This window comes from Mytilus edulis, chromosome 11 (genome assembly GCF_963676685.1).
Source record: "Mytilus edulis chromosome 11, xbMytEdul2.2, whole genome shotgun sequence".
NCBI lineage: Eukaryota > Metazoa > Mollusca > Bivalvia > Mytilida > Mytilidae > Mytilus > Mytilus edulis.
This window is the reverse complement of record NC_092354.1, coordinates 70,945,378-70,966,330: the sequence shown is the minus strand read 5'-3', so window position 1 is coordinate 70,966,330 and position 20,953 is coordinate 70,945,378. Positions and strand designations below refer to the sequence as shown.

The window sequence follows — 20,953 nt, the reverse complement described above, 5'->3', positions numbered from 1 at the left end:
TTGTCTCAATGGCAATTATACCATGCATACCCAAACTCCCTTGTGTTATATTTACCTACCAAGCAAAAACAAAATAACTTACCAAACAAAGTAAAACTTAAGACACACAATATTTATGGACATTCACAATCACGTAAATGATGTACACCAAAAATACCGAACTCTAATGTACACCACATACAATACGTGCGATCCATAAAAAGAAACAATTGTAAAAGTATGACAAAAATTGAATGGTAAGTATGTTAACTGTATTTAAGATTTTAATGCTGTCATCTAACTTTTGGAACAACCATTCATGTATTGTAAAATTACAAGAAATACTAAGGATGTTAAAAAAAAACCTAATACTAATAAAATCCGCAATTCAAGGACATTATATTGCTTATAAGTTTAAATTACTACATCTAAATGTACAGAGATTGAGAAAGAAAAAAGATTTAACGGTAGATCGTTTTATCAGTTTTTGCTTCCATTCATAACATTAAATGCGGTTTACTGATTTCGAATATCTGAGTCTTACTAGTAGATAATTGCGTTCCAGTTGACGTACGTATAATCCCGTTCACTTTTCTTCAATTGTGATACCAACACATATTTTTTTTACCATACTAATTGTAACCATGAGTGATATGACATGTGTCGCTAATTGAGCAGGTTCCCTCAAACTTTTATATTTTCCTTCAATTTTATGTGTTAAGCACTTAGAGTATTATGTTTATTATACACTGTAGATTGGCTCTATATAAAAGCTATGTATTAAATATATTAAGATTTATTTCTGTTGTTTTGATTGCGTACTTGTTCTAAGAATTGTTTGTTTCTTAGTCGTCGTCCATATTTTGTTGCTAGGGAGTTTAATGAATGTATATCGACTAGTCTAATATGTCCACTAGGTGTCCTCAACCTCTTCTCTAAGTACAAGAACGCCACATCTGTTTAGTTCTTTAAGTGCATATAACCAATTATCTTGAGGTTTGTATTTTATTCTGTCAAATAAATAATTACAACGAGTCTATACATTTCAACTAAAAAAAAGTACAATAACAATAATCATGTCATGAACTAATAAATAATTAACTACAAACTATTTGTTTTTTTACTATTAAGTGTTTGTTTAAAAAAAATGTATGCAATAAACAGTCAATAATATTAAAGGATAAAATAATTAGCTGTAGAATAAACATTAGTATATAGAATCTCAACAGTGCTACGTCTTGGTATTTCAAAACTATTTATCCTAATCATAATCAATTCTTCTCTAAATGTTAATTAAAATAGCCCTCATAAGAGAACTCATGCACGTATTATATAAATTGCCTAATCATTGGAAACGCATATTTTCCGTTTTTTTTTTCATTAGCATTTAAAATGATATAAATTCATATCTTAAACTCACATTTCTTAGTTTGAAAGAACTTGTGAACCTGTTTTGGTAACACATGAAAATTTTCTTTTATAAATTAGACATATCATTTGAAAATGCATCTCATATATCCGTTAGTGTTGTCGTTAATGTTCTGTACGAATGCGTTGGCCACGCGCGCACACGTGTATTATGTGAATGATGATTTGAAAATCAGCAGCGATTTACAACAATTTACGAGCATCGTGACTGTTAAATCAGAGATAGAGTGTACTAGCCTTTGTTTTAGTAGTAAAACATGTTGTAAAGCCAGCTACAATCCTTCTGTAAAACAATGTATGGTTGATGTTATCAATTACTGCGATGGATATATAGAGTTGGACACAGATTGGAAAACATTTACAAAAGACAAAGGTATGTAGAATAAAAAAAAATTCTGATGATTTACTTTTTGAAATCTTTAGTTACATTCTATAACAAATAGGCTTATTTTGTTTTATAGTTTTAACCTTTCGTTATATTCAATACAAAATAAAAACTGTTATTGCAAAAACGAGTTCAATGTTCATTTAAAAAAAAAACAAGTTTTATTAAAAGGCGTTATATAGACTTAACAACTTATTAAAAAGTCATCTTATCTTTCAGTCTTTTTTTCAGACTTGTCCACTGCGGTTCATTAAGTACTGTTCTAACATTTCGCTTGACATCTATTTATTTTCCTCAATTAACCTGCAAAAACCATTTATGGAAATGTCTAAAAAGCTACTCAACAGCACTAGGATTTCAGAAAGCATATTATATAAACACCATTTAAAAACGAAAGGATCAATGTATACAAATCAAGTCTTTTAGTTGTATAACGTGCAAAATGTCAAGATGTTGTTTATATTAACATGCCTATTTCAGTCTTACATTTTTTACTTTATAATTTTTCAGAGGAAATACAAATCTGGATATGTTATATAATTTGAACAACCAACGTTGATTTCTGTGTCATATTACGGCACTTGTGGAGAGTTGTCGCATTGGCAATTATACAACATTTTCTTTTTTTTTATACGAATAGGAATCACACTTTTGTATGAACTAAGTTGGTGTTGAGTAATCTATTTGTTGAAATGCACAACAAAGTTGCTTCGATGCAATTTCATATGTAACGACACATTTGATTCTATATCTTCACCGTTAATTTTAATGTTGACAGTTTGAGTCTTTGAACAGATTGTTACACAATCGCAGTTGCCAAAGGTTGAAGTGCCGGACATTTGGAATGTTGTTGATTTCTTCGTAAATATTATAGTATTATATTTGAGTATATATCCTCAATGCTCTTCAACTTCGTACTTTATTTGACTTTTTTAACTTATTTGGATTCGAGCGTCACTGATGTGTCTTTTGTAGAAGAAACGCGCGTCTGGCGTATATACTAAATTTAGTCCTGGTATCTATGATGAGTTTATTTGACAGTTCCATTTTCACAAATGTAACTGTCATTCTGTCAACCGTCATACATTTGACGCTATGGTTCATGTCTGTATTTTTTGTACTTCGTAAATTGTTTGATTGTTATTGAAAATCGTTAGTTTTTGCAATTGAATTGATTCACAAGTTTCATGTTGGTCATGCATTTGCCGATACGGTATGGGTTATTCTCATTGATGAAGGGCGCACAGTATTCTTTTTTTGCTTACATCAACTTCATGTTAACTTTAGTTGATAGTTGTATTATTGGGATTGATACCCCATGGCAATCACCTTATTTCTACAATTGTAATACAATTCATTTTTTTTCGAAATTGTTGTATTAACATCTTCCTGGATATCATGTTATATTTCCGAGTCTAATTATTGACATTTCCGATTTCAAAGTTCTAATTTTGTTTTATTTTCTGGCGTTTCACCAGAATGACAAATTTAATACAGTCTTTAAGAGATAAACGAATTAAAGGCCATATCCATAAACAAAGTTACCTTCTTGACGAAATTTTTGTTTTCATGTTTGCAGTCACGGAACCAAACTGCCAATCCAGAAGTCCAAAAGACTGTTCATATCTGTCTGGACAACCGAGTGGTATTTATACAATTTATCCTACAGGATCATGTGGAATGTTTGTATATTGTGAGATGAATTCTTCTCTAACGACTAGCCCATTAACAGTAAGTATAAAAAGATTGATATTGACGAACATTTTTGAGACATTGTGTGAGTTTATATTCATATATGTCTTGATTATTTTGTTGGTAGTTACGCATTATTTTTTTGTATTATCATATAAGCGACAATAAAACGGGTATAGATAAGGTTTACATAATACAGATTAATGAATCATACCTACAGCCAAATAGATAATTAAATAAATAAAAAAATAAGCAAAATATTCTAGAAAAGATAATAATTGGGTATGAAAACATGAGAAATTTACACTAGAGAAAAAAAACAATGAACATGTAAGAATATTTAAATGAACGACTCTCTCCTAATCAGGAACTTGTATAATTGGAGAGATATATGTCTCTTTTTTAGTCTGTAAAATCATACTAAGTAAAATTTATAGCTGATGTTAATTTTATTTTTACAGATTGCATATCTGTTGAGTATTTATGATAATTATTTAGGTTTTCCAACGAAGAGAAGATGGCAGTGTTAATTTCTATAGAAACTGGGAGGCATACAAGAAAGGTTTTGGAAATCCTCTTGGGGAGTTTTGGCTAGGTATTATGATTAGTAACATTGTTACAAGAAAAACACAAAAATCACATTATTTGGATACATGTATCTATGTTATAAGTCAGATAGATTGACTTCAACCACTTAGTGTATATACATGAAGGTGATTTAAATCAAACATACTAAAAGTATAAACCTCTTTATACTATGTGAATATAGATATGGAAAGGTGTTCATATATATATTTTATTCTAAATTGTTATAATTATATAGTGCATCACCCCAGACTATATTCAATTCTTGAGTGAACAAAAATCATTGAGTGGTAACTGTTTTCGTTGACGTAGAAGGAAAAGTAGGTTTTCTTTTCGCATCATTATAGAGCATTCGCAATAAGTTTCATTTAACGAAAAACACAAGTTAAATATCACTTCGATATCTACAGTTAGGTTCACTCACCATTTATAACAGATTTAATGTGTGTATATCTACAAAAGGCTCATTAGTTACATCGAATTAAAACATATTTGAAAAGGTCAAATTAAGTACGAATTTGTAAAACAAGAAATCAATAGGTTGTGTAAATAATGATGATATGAAATATTTAAATAGGTCTTCGAAATCAATGTTCATGCTTTTCTACGCACTTATTCCGGCTTCATCTCATTGTTTCCAATCATTCATTTGAACCATCATAATATCCAAAAGCTAAAACTTATTCCAAATTAAATTTAAAAAAAACTCAAACGATAATCTAATGTGTTACTGATAACGGATGTATTTTATATACATTTTTACAGGAAATGATAATCTTCATTATTTGTCAACACAAGCAAATTACCGTCTCGTGGTTATACTAGAAGACTGGGAAAACGAAACAAGATATGCTGTTTATGATTCCTTCAGAGTTGGCGATGAAAATTCGTTTTACTTTATGACTGTACAGGGATACAGCGGAGATGCAGGTACCATGTACAAATATTTCTTATCTCTTATATCCTGTTTACGTTTTTTTGTATAGCTGCGTTTTATCAGTTTGTCCCTTTTCCACAACTAGATTGACTATACTTTCAATAAAATTAATTTTTGTAGATAAATACACCGAAACACACATAACTAATAAAACATTCGAATTACTGAACTTACAGTACTAGTATGTGTACAAGTAAATGTATCTTGGTTTGTGGATTGATAAGTTGCGGTCGACGCTACAACTTACAACAATTATTGTACAACACTTCTGTTTTCCTTAAAACTAATTGGTTTGGCAGTTAATGTTATTAATGACAAGCATAGCAAAAATCAAGTGTTTTGGTTTTACATTGAATGTACAAATAAGATTATGTGGTTTGATTTTCAAAAGTACATTTCTCCATTGGTGACAAAAATGACGACAGAACTAAGTAATCAAAGTAATGATTAAGTAATGATTATTGCAGCTATGAGCAAACCCAAATCGTGTATAGCTACTTTAAAAGGCGCAAAAAAATACAAATGTATAACAGTGCAAACGAATACCGGTATACTAAACAGTCAAAATTTAGCACAAAACAATATACGTAAAAGAATAATATTATGCAGAACCAAACGGCAACCATTAAATGATTTAAGACTACTGTGTCTGTGCGTATATCGTTGCTGTCTTTCTTTTATTCCACAGTGGGTATAAGGCGGTTAATATCACTTAACAGCCTTAACCCAACCGCATTTTAGGAGTTTAGCAGGTTTATTGTTGGATCATTTTTCTGAACTAGTATGAATTATTTGTTGTTGCCGCTTTGACAGATTTCTTGTTCCATTCTACATTCAATTATTATCCTTTCGACTTACTTACTGAAAGATATCAGTTAATAAATATTGTTTGACAAAATAAAAAGACAAAAAAACAGCATATCAAAAGAATATTTAATTTGTTGCCCAATTAAGAACAATTAAGAGCATCATTTAATCCTGATGTTGATACCCCTGCAGAACAAAAACATCAAAACAGATTATCACAACACTCATTGAAATTTATTATATATTTATAGTACATATAAACTGAAAAGATTGTTGGCTTAATGTATATTGTGTATATTGCAACAACTTCTTAACGAAGTGCATAGCGAAACATTTAAACGGGAAATCCATTTTCTGAATAAAGATTTAAGTTATATCGATTTGAATATACACAATTAGATGTTTTAATCTAGTGCATGTAGTAAATTGATAAAATATAAACAAATAACGGTAAAAATCAAATACAAAAATGTCTTTAAGGTAAAAGCATGGAACGAAAAGAAGCCCAGACCGCGTTAATCCACGGGGCAAGCGTCGTGTGCTTCGAAAGCACCATTCGCCATGCGACTCTATTTTCATTCGAAATCTAACAATCAGTAAAATAAGATACATGTACCCGCTGACATACTGATATCTAAAGTTCTAGTACCGCGTAAACATATCGCTCGTTAGTGAGGACATATAGTATCGGGCAAATAGTTCGTGCAGATGACCATATCCATTTTTCAAATTTGATGCGATTTTGTTTGGAAGATTCTTACAAGCTAAATGGATAGACGATCTATAAATGCTACTACAAAAGAAAGTAAACATTTTGAGTCCTATGTTTTTGTTATAGTTTCGATACAAAATTTCCGCGACTTTAGTCTCATTGTTTTGCTTTCCTTGAAGGTGATTCCATGGCTGTCCATAACGGACATCGTTTCTCAACGTATGACAAGGATAACGATATGGATGAGTCAATGAATTGTGCTAAGGATTACAAGGGTGGATGGTGGTACTACTCATGTTTTCATGCCAACCTGAATGCTTTGTATATACAGGGGCAGCAGGCACCAGGGACTGGACAGGTCGTAGCATGGGACCAATTCAGAGGGAACGATTATTCTCTAAGAAGAAGTGTTATGATGTTGGAAAAAAAGTAAATTGGTTATTTATTTGTATGTTATATAGAAACACACATCACAAAACTGCAATGGGTAAGGTCATTGTCAATGATAAACCTGAATTGTAATTACAGTAAAATATAGAGATAAATGTATTGTATATTAAGCTTAGCATTCCTTAAAAGAAGATTTGAGTTTCGCAAACGTTTTTCTTTTGCGACAGTACAATCTAGTTCTAGAAAGCCAAGCTCAAACTAAAGCTTAGTTGTGTTATATTTGTTCATATTAAATATACTAAAAGAAATTACTTTTAAATCGGCTTTTGTATATACACAATGTGGAGACATAGGTAAACTCCCGATGTGAATGGTTTAAATATTGCCAAATAGAAGACACTGTATGTGACGTTTTGATTAATTTTTAGACATATTTCGCGTTGTTCGTTTTTATATAGATTAGACCGTTAGGTTTCCAGTTTAAATGGTTTTAATCTAGTAATTTTGGGGCCCTTTATAGCTTCTGTTCAGTGTGAGCCAAAGCCAATACTCCGTGTTGAAAGCTGTATATAGACCTATAATGGTTATCATTTATAAGTTGTTAATTGGATGGAGAGTTGTCTTATTGGCACTAATACCACATCTTTCTATATCTATGTACCTTAAAAGAATTTGAATTAAAAATTGTGGGTTTCATTAGTTACGGACTGGTAGAATCAGAAACTTTAAAATATTTGTTAAGGTGCAAATTGCATTAGAATCAGAAATTATTTGCTGTGTTTGTGAATATTGAAACTGTTTGAGTATCGTGATAAAAAAACTCTCTTTTAAATATTGGAAACATAATACATTTGGCAGGTGTTCCTGAAATCGAAATAATGAATAAAGTATTCAAGTTTTCATTTGTACAACCATAGTTTGTATTCCATTACTCCGTAAGTGGAAGAAAATGTTATATTGCACCGCTGTTCTTCATCTATTTCAAACATATAGTGTTACAACGCTTCAAAGATGCCAGTACATTTAAAAATGAAAGGTTTTATCATATTTCAAAAATAAAGTATCTAAAACATTCTAATTTAATCGACCCAGAATCATTATATTATTCAAACACCTGATCATTACATCAGTATATATAATAGTTACAGTGATTTCAAAACTCCACAATTTTAACATTATTTGGTAAATAAAACATCGTATAAGGCCCAACCAAAACATTAGGCCAAGATAAATAATACAGTAAATCTGATGCTAATATTTTCATAACAACTGCGTCAATATAAAGTATAACAACACAACACAAACACACTTCAAACGGATACAATACAGTATTTAATGACTACTTTTATTAATATTTTTTTACTTTCGTTGAAGGATATCTGCAGGTTAATATAAAAGCGGAACCTCATTGATTTGGACAGACCATTTACCTGGGTATTTTAAATACAACACACGGAAGAACTTAATGAAAATAGGATGAAATACATGTTGTAAATTTAGTAATTTCAGAATTTTTTTGATCCTGGTTAAATATCTCATTTTATTTTAATTTAGATGGTGTGCATGTCAGATGGTTGTTTTTTGACACATTCTCCGTTTCGACTTTTAATTGTATGTCTGAGTGCATTTGCTGTCTAAATTTGAATGATATGGTTGTTTTCATATGACGTCTGCACACTGAATCAAACTTGGGTATTTGATGTTGTGGTAACATGAATTTTCAATAGTTCCTTTTGGATTTAGACTAGTTTTTACAAGCAGTGAGTTCTCAAAGATGGGTTATTTATTTTTTTAGTTTAAATATGAGTTGTATTTTGCCTTGTATTGCTGTAATGAGTCATCATCCTTTCAATTGTTTTTTTTATGGTTTATTGTGTGTGATGCTGTTTATTCACTGTTCAAGATTACGCAGAGGCTACACTCATGAAAACATGTTCATACCAGTAATACCCAGTACGAGCATTCGTAAATGAGTATTTTGTTATGTTGTGGTCATTGGTTGTTTCTGTATATATAGGTTGATAGTTTTCTGTTCGGTGCATTGTAAGCTTGCTATGCAGTTAATGTGTTGCTTATTGCAAAAGGTTGTATGTTTCGACAGTGTTATCAATAGGTTGCAGACATGATATACTTCTTTCTTAGCAAAGACAAATTAAATAGTTCCATGCTTCTTTAACACTAAGCAACTCTATTTACACGAATCAGTTGTACCGTGATAACGCATGTTGCTTTAAAATATCCAAAACTCTCAAATATACTACAATAATAGACCGTATGGAGCAAACACAATTAGAATTTTCTCTTTATCAAGGAATATATATACACACATTGCTCTCTTTAGAAAAACGGTTTGTCATTTGTAATATCAGGATATCTGTTTGGACATGAATAGATATAATAAACTTGGTATGAGTGAAAATGAGTCACAAGTACGGTTTTTGACAGGGAGCATTGGATCATACCGAACAGCAAGCTATACAGTTCCTTTGCCTTATCCAGAAAGCGTGAATATTCAACAAATCAGTATGAACGTCTTTTTAACCATAGTTTCCAGGTCAAAGTTAAATCATAAACATACATTACTTTTACTTTAGTGTGTTTTGTGCATAGATTTGTAAGGCTGTTTATTGAACAAATGTGTATTGTTCGTTACAAAATATGACAAACTTTGAGTATTTGTAACAATCAAAATCTAAATTATTAGTTTTGAAAAGAAAAATACAAAATCTGCTGAGTATACCAGATCCTATCTGATTGTGTTTTTGTTATTTTTGTTTGTTTGCACAATCGTAGAATAATGATATTTGCTGCTGTTTAGTATGGGTTACAAAGTAAATATGTAAATTTGTGTTGTATCTATTATTCTTTTATAAATGGTACATTATACAAAGGTACTTTTTGGGTTGAAGAACCATGTAGAACTATGCACCAAATTAAACATGTTAAAGTTTTATAACTCCTCAATGTGTATCATGTCTAAATATGTTTTCATACTAAAAGTGTAGAATATTTAACTTTAAGTTTGCCTGAAACCATGTCCCTTTTCAAGTAAAATTATGGAGCTGTCTAACTTGAAAACCTTAAAAAGTGAATTATTTTTATTCAATATCGACAGCAGCTCCCATCTGTTAATTCGATATTTTGATTGGTTGTTGCTTTAATATCATATAATAATGTTCGCTGCTGTTTTTTATGTGCCACACTGTAAATATGTTTGTGTGTTGTTTTATCACAGCTTTGCAATAAAGAATTCATTTAGTCAAAACTTTATGTCGTGTTATATCAATCAGTTAACATTACCACACTATTTTCAAAGATGTAGATATCTGATTTGATAAAAAAAAAAAAAAACGGTTACGTATGGTGACGTTTGTTTACGTGCGCATCAGTGCTTCTGTTGATCCTTTGTTTTTCTCTTATAGCTGCATATCGTTTTAGTTTGTATTACTAAACAGAATTTGTTTTCTCTCAATCAGTGTAAGAATTTTGAACACCGGTATATACTACTGTTGCCTTTATTACGATATTATTACGTAATTATTTCTGTATTGACCTTGTTATTGGTCCGAGGCTTGCTGGCCGATGACCAATAGCAAGGCCAATAGAGAAATACACGTAATAGTATCTTTATTAATTAACTACAGTGTTACAATATTTTTTTTAATTTATTTCACAACAAATAAATATTTTTATCTTGAAGTTGAACTATCCAAATCTCATTTATTTTTATTAGATGCAATATATATATAATGAACTGGTGCTGTTTCCAGAAGTCTTCCGCATTTTCTCATCTGATGAATTTTTCTACCCTTTCCAGTCATTATAAAGTGTTACAATTTTAAATTAGACGCAACACATACATAGTAATTGGAAAGGTACTTCCATTACATGTGTTATGCAGAAACAAATTGAATATATTAAAAAAAAAAATATAGGAGTTGACATTGATACCAAATTACCAAAGAACGATTTGCATTATTGCAGAATGCATATGCCTGGTTCAGGTTTAAAAATAAATGACAGTTTACAATAAAAAAGCGAAAGAAAACAGGTCCGAGGTCGTCAAGAAATGAACTCGTTCCCCACACCTAAAATAATTCCATCGTTTGCATTCAAATTGCTTTTTAAATTAATGTGACCGTCTTTAGCCTGAAATATTTGCCATACTGAACTTTACAGCATGTTTATGATGACTAAACCATTTGTAAATGAAAACTGCGTCTTCCAAACAACTGTTTACTTTCAGTTTGTGTTTATCGTGACTTTTGATATAAAAAATAGAGACGTTCCGAAATCCTGTATTTGTGTCAACTCGGCCAATATAGAATAACTCGGCCAATACAGAACAAAATCCATATTGGCCGAGTTATTCTGTCTTGGCCGAGTTTACACCTTATATTGCATATGCAGTTTTCGTCATATTAAGTCCAATAACAGTGTAGTTAATTAATAATCTATTATATTGGGACATGTGTAAGATAATGCTGTTTATGAATCTTATTGGATACATCATATTTAAATTGATGGTCCTTTGATTAATATCAAAATGAGGAAGTTGCTTTGAGACCTATTAGATAATAGATAACTATCCTTCTCTCACACAAAAGAGATCAATTAAATTATTATTTAAGTATGTCAATTAGACGATCTATGAAAATTGTCTTTAGATATCATAGATGCACGTTTCTTTATTTTTTAATCTCCTTTCGGTCATATAGTTATGCTATCACGGTTAATTTTTCTGCATCACATTCACAGTTCAAAAAAAAAAATCATCTCAGTGCTTTCGAGGCAAAACTATGAGAAAATCCATATTATTTATACATTCATGGCGTTCACTTTAGTGTCATTGTTAAAGATAAATCTAGGAACGCATTTTTAATGAACAAAATCTAGGAAGTTTTATTTTCGTAGAATTATGCAGCATACAGATATTGCTACCATTTATGAACACTATTTTTTTATTTATCGAACCATGTTTTCGGCCACTCTTATTACACGTTTATCTTATTACATAATGAATCCGTGAGATGTATAATGATTGATATCAAGCACTACATATAACACATAAACATGCAATGGGGTACAACCAATCATAACATGTAGATAAACGTATAAGTTGCTTTCAGGTTTAATCAGTTGTTGAATGAGTTTCATGTTTCCAGCTAACATCATGCAGTAAGTTATACCATTAACACCTTTCGAACATAAACACTTGCTATTACTCAGTGATATACAGCATTAGTATTGGTTTTGCTTAGTGTTGCATGCCTTACGGTGACATATATAAAAAAAGGAGATGTGGTACGATTGCCAATAGTAAAACTCTCCACAAGTGACAAAAGAACACAGAAATTACAAATTATAGGTCACCGTACGGCCTACAACAATGAGCAAAGCATACACCGCATTGTCAACTATACATAAGGGAAACAGTAGTATACCGCTGTTCAAAACTAATAAATCGATTAAAAAAAATCAATCCAATTTACAAAGTAAAACTGAGGGAAACGCATCAAATACAAGAGAACAACATCACAACATAAACACACCATTAAAATGTACCACACACACAAACGAACTATAATATAACAATAAAAGGGCCCCCAAAATGACAATGTAAAAAATTCAAACGAGAAAACAACGGCCTAATTTATGTATAACAAATGAACGAAAAACAAATATGTCACATAAAACAAACGATAACCACTGCATCACAGGCACCTGGCATAAGACGAACATATACATACAGAAATTGGCGGGGTTACACCTGGTAGCAGGATCCCAAAACCTCCCCAAATCTCATGGGTCAGTAGTGCATCAGAACACTACAACAATGTTTACTTTTGTTTTGTTTTGTTTTGTCTTTTGTATCACTCGAGGCATTGTCGGCTCTCAATTTGATCTTTCTTTACTTCCTCGTAGACCAAATTCGCAAAATATAACTTGCTGCTGTTCCCTTTTTATTTAGTGTGTTATTTACCTATTATGATTGTTTGTTTTGTTCACGCATCGTTGTCAATATAATTGGGTTTGATGCGACTGTCATACAAGTTATAAAACCAGATTTAATGCACCCTTTTCTACATAAGGAAATGCATGTACCAAATGAGGAACATTACAGTTGTTATTCATTTTTTTGATTTGTTTGAGCTTTTTATTTTGCCAAAAGATTACGGACTTTCCGTTTGAATTTCCCTCAGAGTTCGGTATTTTTTGTGATTTTACTTTTTAAACGTGCTCTGATATGCTCTGTCTGTACAAATATTTACTAAATTGATATCATAGATATGCAAATACATATAATACTAACGCATTTATGGGACTTTGATAGTTCGTTTTTGCGGTATAGGTTTTATCTATGAATGCTGTTCGTGGAATATAGTTGCTTACTTCACGTCATTTAATGTTACTATTGGAGACGTTTAAGATGGCAATCATACCACATCCTCTTATTTTTACAATTTATTGGTAATTATCTATTTGTTTTACCGCAGTTATCGCTCTTATGTAGATTAAACTGAATGTACGCAAACATGTTGATACGTTTAAGTCACAGGTAATGTTGACCTATGTGTACATGATATTCTGAAATTAACCACATACGCTCAATAATAGATAGGTTTTGTTTTCGATCAAAGTATTCGTTAAACATGCTTTGATCTTTAACAACAAAGTAAAAGCGATAGTACTGAAGTCTTCTGAGAATCATAATTTGATATTGTCTGTACGTATTTGACGCGTTTTAGCGAGGTTTTCCAGGACAAAAAGAGATGTGATCAAACACATCCTGTTTCCATCTTTGGTGCAATCATCACAAGAAGACAAAAAGTAAAAGTTGTCAAATTTGACTTATCGTTTGCATTATCTTAGATCAGAGTTTTTTTGCAAATTCCTTATGAATGTTTGAACCATAAGTAAAACATGATAAAACTTAAAAGAACTTTTAAATTTTCGCAATTACGTTACATGTTATACCATTTATTTGTCCACAATTATGCATCGTAAACTACGATAAACACTTTGTCAGTCAAAGTATGTCCTTTGTTTCTTAAGACTATCTCGAATAACTATATAGTAGTTCGAAAAACGAGACTACATGATTGCTCATTTTAAATGGACATGCTAAAAGGATTACAACACATGCATACGATAACTATCTGGTAAAATCTTAGGATAACAGATCATGTGTATTTCATTTAACAATCAGCAAACATTTTAATAATAGGATTTAATGTTTTCGTTCACTGATTTGCCAATTAAAATGTTATATAATGAAAATTTAAACGTGTACGCTACATTTGTCTCGTTAATGGGTTTAAACATGACATTTCAAATACAAATTAACACAAACATTTGAACATCACGTTGGAGGAAAAAAAGTGATTTCAAAATAAGCGGGATTTAACTTCAAAGTAATGCCTCTTTTTTTCAAATTTTGATATTTGACAATTTGTTTTAAATAAAAATGTTTATTTTTCATACAATAATGTTAAAATGGTTTATACCAACGAATGACTCGAACAATGGTTGGAAATTAAATTGGTATTTTAATTGATTAAAAGAAACTTGCTTTCAGTTTTTTAACCGGATTTTTTTGACAAAAATGTCGGTTATTGATTTGGGGATGTACGGCGGGCGGTCGGGCGGCCGGGCGGGCGGTATCTAAATGTTGTTCGTGCATTTACTCATGAACCGTTCAACCAAAGCTTTTCAAATTTTAATATGTTGATACAGACAACAAAATGAAGGTCAAGTTCAATAATAATGATTTTGACTTTTACCGTTAAGGAGTTATGGTCTTGAAAGATTGAAAAATGGCATTTCCAGTCGTGTCCGTGCATTTACTCATGAACTCTTCAACCAAAGCTTCCCAAATTTAAATATGTTGTTACTGATGACAAAATGGAGGTCAAGTTCAATAATGACGATTTTGACTTTTACCGTTCAGGAGTTATGGTTCTTGAAAGATTGAAAAATGGCCTTTCCAGTCGTGTCCGTGCATTTATTTACAATTTGCATTTAGTCGTATATATATTACTGAATATGAGCAATGCATATAGTTATCAAAGGTACCAGGATTATAATTTAGAACACCAGACGCGCGTTTCGTCTACATAAGACTCATCAGTGACGCTCATATCAAAATATTTATAAAGCCAAACAAATAATGAATAACTGCAAGATATTCACCGTCAGTGTCAGTTTTCTTTACCATCAGATTAAATAATCTGTTTTATATTCGTCTATTGTCTTTCCCTTAACCAGTATTTCATCGGAAATGATTTTAAAAACAGGTATTGACAACAAAAGAAAGGTTTTCAAAAGGAATTTGTATATTAAAGATGTTATGACATGTCAAATTAATTCATATCATATTCTTTAAACATTAACTTTTTTTCAAAATATACAAATATTATTCCTGAATACCAGTGGCTGAAATGTTAATTACAATTTTGAATACTTTGCCGAAAACATATTAAAACGTAAGTTTACACCAAACCAGCGCAATATCGATCTTTACTGCGATATCTTGACATTTCATTCAACATTAAAAAATTATAAGTTAAGTAACCGTATGCATTTGAAGCAAAATTTTTACAGCAGATGAAATTTGCGCATTATTTCATTTTATGGTGACATTATATCAATCTGCAACAAATTTTTAAAATTATAGAATGTAGGTGAACGATTTATAATGGTATCATTTCTTGCATTAGTTATTATACAATGCAGTCAATCAATATCATTTATCCAATTACAGTTTATTGAAGCATATACATATTGTAATGCTGTAAATGTCAACGTACTGTAAACCAACTTATTTTCGCGGATACTTTATTTCGCGTTTTACCCTTTCTTGACCACTTCGCGGCTATTTAATTTCGCGATTTTCTGATTTACTTGATGAAATAGATGGGATGAACATTTCAGCTTTATTGCAAATAGAAACTGAAAAATAAATCATATTCATTTATTTGTGTAAAGATTTGTACATAACGAATTCATTTCAAAACAACAGACACGTCTTACTGTAGAACTGATTTTATAACAAGAGGCTCTCAAGAGCCTGAATCGCTCACCTTAATTTTTTTGGTTAAATCTCTCATCAATGATTATTTTGGCTTTTCAATTTATTTAAATGTTCTTTGAATCGTCCTATTTTCTTCAAAAGCAAAAAAAAAATCATTTTCTCCTATGTTCTATTTTAGCCATAGGAGCTATGTTTCTGACATACAAGGAAATGAAATATAAAATTTATACTAGATACTCTGAAACTCATTTAGCCTAAGTTTGGCTGAAATTGATACAGCAGTTTCAAAGGAGAAGATTTTTTACAGTAAGTCAACATGATGAACAAATTGTGAAAAAAGTCTTTAAAGGGCAATAACTCCTTAAGGGGTCAATTGACAATTTTGGTCAAATTGACTTATTTGTAGATTTTACTTTGCTTAACATTTTTGCTATTAACAGTTTATCTGTATCTATAATAATATTCAAGATAATAACCAAAAACTGCAAAATTTCTTTAAAATCATCAATTCAGGGGCATTATACCTGAAAAACCAGTTACCCAATTCGGCTGAAAATTTCAGGACAGGTAGACCTTGACCTAATAAATACTTTAACTTCTTGTCTTATTTGCTCTAAATGCTGGAGTTTTTGAGATATAAGCCAAAAACTGCATTTTACCCTGTGTTCTATTTTTAGCCATGACGGCCATGTTTTTTGACGAAATAAAAAATAAAGCACAAACTTTATTTTATACACCCTACTGATCATTCAGTTGAAGTTTGGTTGAATTTGGTTAAGTAGTTTTAGAGGAGAAGATTTTTTAAAGTTAGCAAATATGATGAACAAATTGTGAAAAATTGTCATTAAAGGACAATAACCCCTTAAGGGGTCAATTGACAATTTTGGTCATATTAACTTATTTGTAGATTTTACTTTGCTGATGATTTTTGCTGTTTACAGTTTATCTTTATCTATAATAATATTCAAGATAATGACCAAAAACTGCAAAATTTCCTTAAAATTACCAATTAAGTGGCAGCAACCCAACAATGGTTTGTTTGATTCATCTGAAAATTTCAGGGCTGATAGATCTTGACCTAATGAACATTTTTACTTCATGTCAGATTTGCTCTAAATGCTTTCGTTTTTGAGATATAAGCCAAAAACTGCATTTGACCCCTATGTTCTATTTTAAGTAACAGCGGCCATGTTTTTTGACGGATCAAAAATCGAAGCACACACTTTGTGCAGGATAATCTAAGGAACAATCATGCAAAGTTTCATCCAAATCCATTCAGTAGTTTCAGAGGAGAAGATTTTTTAAAGTTAGCAAATGTGATGAACAAATTGTGAAAAATTGTCATTAAAGGACAATAACCCCTTAAGGGGTCAATTGACAATTTTGGTCATATTAACTTATTTGTAGATCTTACTTTGCTGATCATTTTTGCTGCTACAGTTTATCTTTATCTATAATAATATTCAAGATAATGACCAAAAACTGCAAAATTTCCTTAAAATTACCAATTAAGTGGCAGCAACCCAACAATGGTTTGTTTGATTCATCTGAAAATTTCAGGGCTGATAGATCTTGACCTAATGAACATTTTTATTCCATGTCAGATTTGCTCTAAATGCTTTCGTTTTTGAGATATAAGCCAAAAACTGCATTTGACCCCTATGTTCTATTTTAAATAACGGCGGCCATGTTTTTTGACGGATCAAAAATCGAAGCACTCTCTTTGTGCAGGATAATCTAAGGAACAATCATGCTAAGTTTCATTCAAATCCATTCATTAGTTTCAGAGGAGAAGATGTTTGAAAAATTGTTAACGACGACGACGACGACGACGACGACGACGACGACGGACGCCAAGTGATGAGAAAAGATCACATGGCCTTGTAGGCCAGGTGAGCTAAAAAGGAGAAAGACACAAATTGACAATTAAACCATAAACCGTATACATGGTATACATTTGTCACCATACTGCAAATTTACTAATATTACCACTGTTAATTAGGAAATACTACTCACTTAAATTTACTGAATCTACATTGGGCGTTTTTCGTGAAACAAATGTACCAATTTTCTTTAATCCTTTTCAAGTTATTGAGGAGTAATACTAGTGGAAAAGTAGATAATTTAACAGCCTTATTGTCCTACAGACGCGGAACAATTACGTATATTGGTAGGAATTATAAGTTTACAAATCTCAAAACTAGCCAATAATTTTCTTATCACTGCTTTTCAAAAGAAATAAAAAAGGGTTTTATTAATAAAGGAACTGTTTGTTATAATTTGGAAACCCTAGTTTAATAGATATCTTGCAAAATCACTACCACGTCATCGGCTAGTCGAAACCTATGTATTCGCTAAGTATCGGCCTCTTGTGTTATACTAGCTCAGTAGTTAGCAAATATGTTATGACATTTTTATCTTCAGAATAGTAATATCTATTAATTATCAATAAACAACACTTTGAAATATAAGATTTATGAAGGATTGTATAGACCAGTATATATTTCCTTTATTGTATCTATAAGTCTCCATCTTTTGAATCGAGCGTCACTGATGAAGTTTTGTAATCGAATGCTTGTCTAATGTTCAATTTTGAAAACCTGGTAAGTATGGTTTCTGTGAATGTAAAAATCCAGATTAAATATGTTGTTTTCATTTTTGAATGACGAATTTCCAAAGATTGTCATAGTTTTGAAATATTTCAATGTCAACGTAGCTTTTTCATTAAAATGTATGTTGTATACAAACCATACTATAAAAACATCTAAAATAAAATCCACAATTGTAATGACACTAGAAAGGCCTAAAAAATACAAATAGAATAAATACAAGTCAACATTACATGCAGTTTGTAGCTATTACACACACACAAAAAAAGTTGGACAAAACTACAGCACTTGTTTGCAATTTATTTAGAGTAATATACAATGTAGGACTTACCCCCCCCCCCCCCCCCCCCCGAAAATTCTTTTAAAAATGAGAATTACAGGTTAAAAATGTTAAAAGTGTTAACGCGGTCACTATCAAGTAACAAATTATATCACTAAACCAAATAAACAATCGTAAAATTACAATGAAAAAAGAAACAATTAAACCTTTTTTTTTTCAAGCTCCTTAATATATTTCAACTTATTATATGTTATAAGTATATCAAATGTATAATACATCATCTTTACTTATATGCTGTGTGTAACAGGGTTTGTCCTTCAATTTGTTTTCAATTTCATTTGAATTTATTGTAAATAGGACATGTTTATTTAACAAGGTTTTAAAAAATTAATCGACGTTTATTATGATTCATTTAGCTCCGTATACTTTGTATTGTTCCACGAAAAAAAAAACCCAAATGTGTCCGTTATAATATACATTTTAGATAAATAAAGGCAACATTACAAATAATGTACTTAACCGCACTTCAAAACTATTAAAGTGAAAAATCGATTGAGAGAAAACATATCCGGGTTACAAACTTAAAACTAATATTGTATTATTTATTTGTAATTTCCCTATAACATCCGGTCTAGAGTTGACCTTCGTAATGTTTTGTTTATTACAATTTTAACGGGAGAATAATGCAGAAAATGGTCAAACACAGTCATGACAATATTGGTCTTAAATCATTCTATTGAGAATGCATCGTCTAATCCGAAATAAACAGCTTATTACTACCCCTTATCACATTTTAAAATTGAATGAGCTTCTGCATCAAAATGTAACAAAACTTATTTAGCTGCAAGAAATTGGCTCCCACTGCGTCATTAATGTTTAAAATACAATAAATCGTATAACAAATTGTAATAACCATGATAACATGGAGAAATTGACTTTCAAAATCAAATAAACCATTTATAACAAGAATATATACAACTAGATAGAATTTATACCAAGATGTAATTCTATCATTCAAATGTAATAAAATGTTGCAATCGGATCGAAACCTGCTTTTTAAATGCCTGAGTCAATTGAAAAATAGCCAAAAAAGTATTAGTCAGAATACAATGTCGGTTTTAGTGATAAAGGACATTGTTGCTGAATATATAAGTACGCCAATATTATTGGGAATTTTGCTCATCTGAAATTTAATATTTTTTTATATTTTGAATATGTGTTGTTCAAAGCGAAACGAAGACTAAATCAGCTGTGTGTTACGTTGTAGTGTGTGTTAACAATACATAAAACTGTTTTTTCTTTATTCTTACAGTAATCATAAAATTAAAATCCAAAATATTTGAAAACAACAAACACTTTACCCAGAGAGGAAACAGAGAAGAAGAAAATAGCATAGAGACCGAACCAGGAACGGTTAAATTTGAAGACATAGAAACAAGTAAAATGGATCAAATGTGCCAATTAGCCATCTGATATAAATCAATAATGGCTGTTAGTGTTTCAAACAAAAGTACGGAACTCTCAAGATGATCGTTTTTAGAAACTGTGGCAATTTAAAAACCAAAGGAACGGGTTGTGTGACAGCATAGTTTTCAAATTGTGGATCAACATTTATTTAACACAATTGATTTGTTTTATGTTTATATTTCATCTGTCTATATATTTTCTTTTATTTTTTATGTATGTGTCTGTCCTAAGTGTTCTTGTATTTATTTGTACTGTATTCCTGTCGCGTAATATTGTCATTTCAGCGGTTATTTTAACATTGCCTTATAAACGGGTGGTTAGGCTAGCCAAAAACCCTCCACTGTTTTCTCAAAAGTGAGATATAAGACAGTTGTTATCGAACAATCCGTGTCTGTGTATGTTGGCGTTTTTATTTTGTAGCAGTCCAATGTTTTGTTGTTCAATTGTTTTCTTCTTATTGTTTTTGTGTTTCCCTTGGTGTTGGATTGTGACTATGGTCTGTCTCATTTAAATCGATTAATGACTATTGAACAGCGATATGTATATATTAGTATGACTTTTATTGCTTTTTTTAGTACATGAAAGTGAAATTTGTAGTTTTCATAATCTTTAATAGAAACAAGTTTTTAGACGTAAAGATGACTAACA

General features: G+C 30.8%; 1 protein-coding gene across 1 annotated transcript; it reads left to right on the top strand.

The window, feature by feature from the left end:
- Window positions 1–1,431: 1,431 nt before the first annotated feature.
- Window positions 1,432–10,110, top strand: LOC139496184 (fibrinogen-like protein A). The gene is made up of 6 exons (XM_071284652.1): window positions 1,432–1,780; window positions 3,372–3,523; window positions 3,983–4,079; window positions 4,835–4,999; window positions 6,705–6,954; window positions 8,290–10,110. Exons 1-6 carry the CDS (start codon window positions 1,483–1,485, stop codon window positions 8,303–8,305), a joined length of 978 nt encoding a protein of 325 aa, XP_071140753.1. The 5' UTR covers window positions 1,432–1,482; the 3' UTR covers window positions 8,306–10,110.
- Window positions 10,111–20,953: the final 10,843 nt, after the last annotated feature.

Coding starts and splice junctions, on each gene's coding strand:
- LOC139496184 (XM_071284652.1), top strand. CDS start 1,483: ATGCATCTCATATATCCGTTAGTGTTGTCGTTAATGTTCTGTACGAAT. Junction 4,080..4,834: donor TCTTGGGGAGTTTTGGCTAG/GTATTATGATTA, acceptor ACATTTTTACAG/GAAATGATAATCTTCATTAT. Junction 5,000..6,704: donor GGGATACAGCGGAGATGCAG/GTACCATGTACA, acceptor CTTTCCTTGAAG/GTGATTCCATGGCTGTCCAT.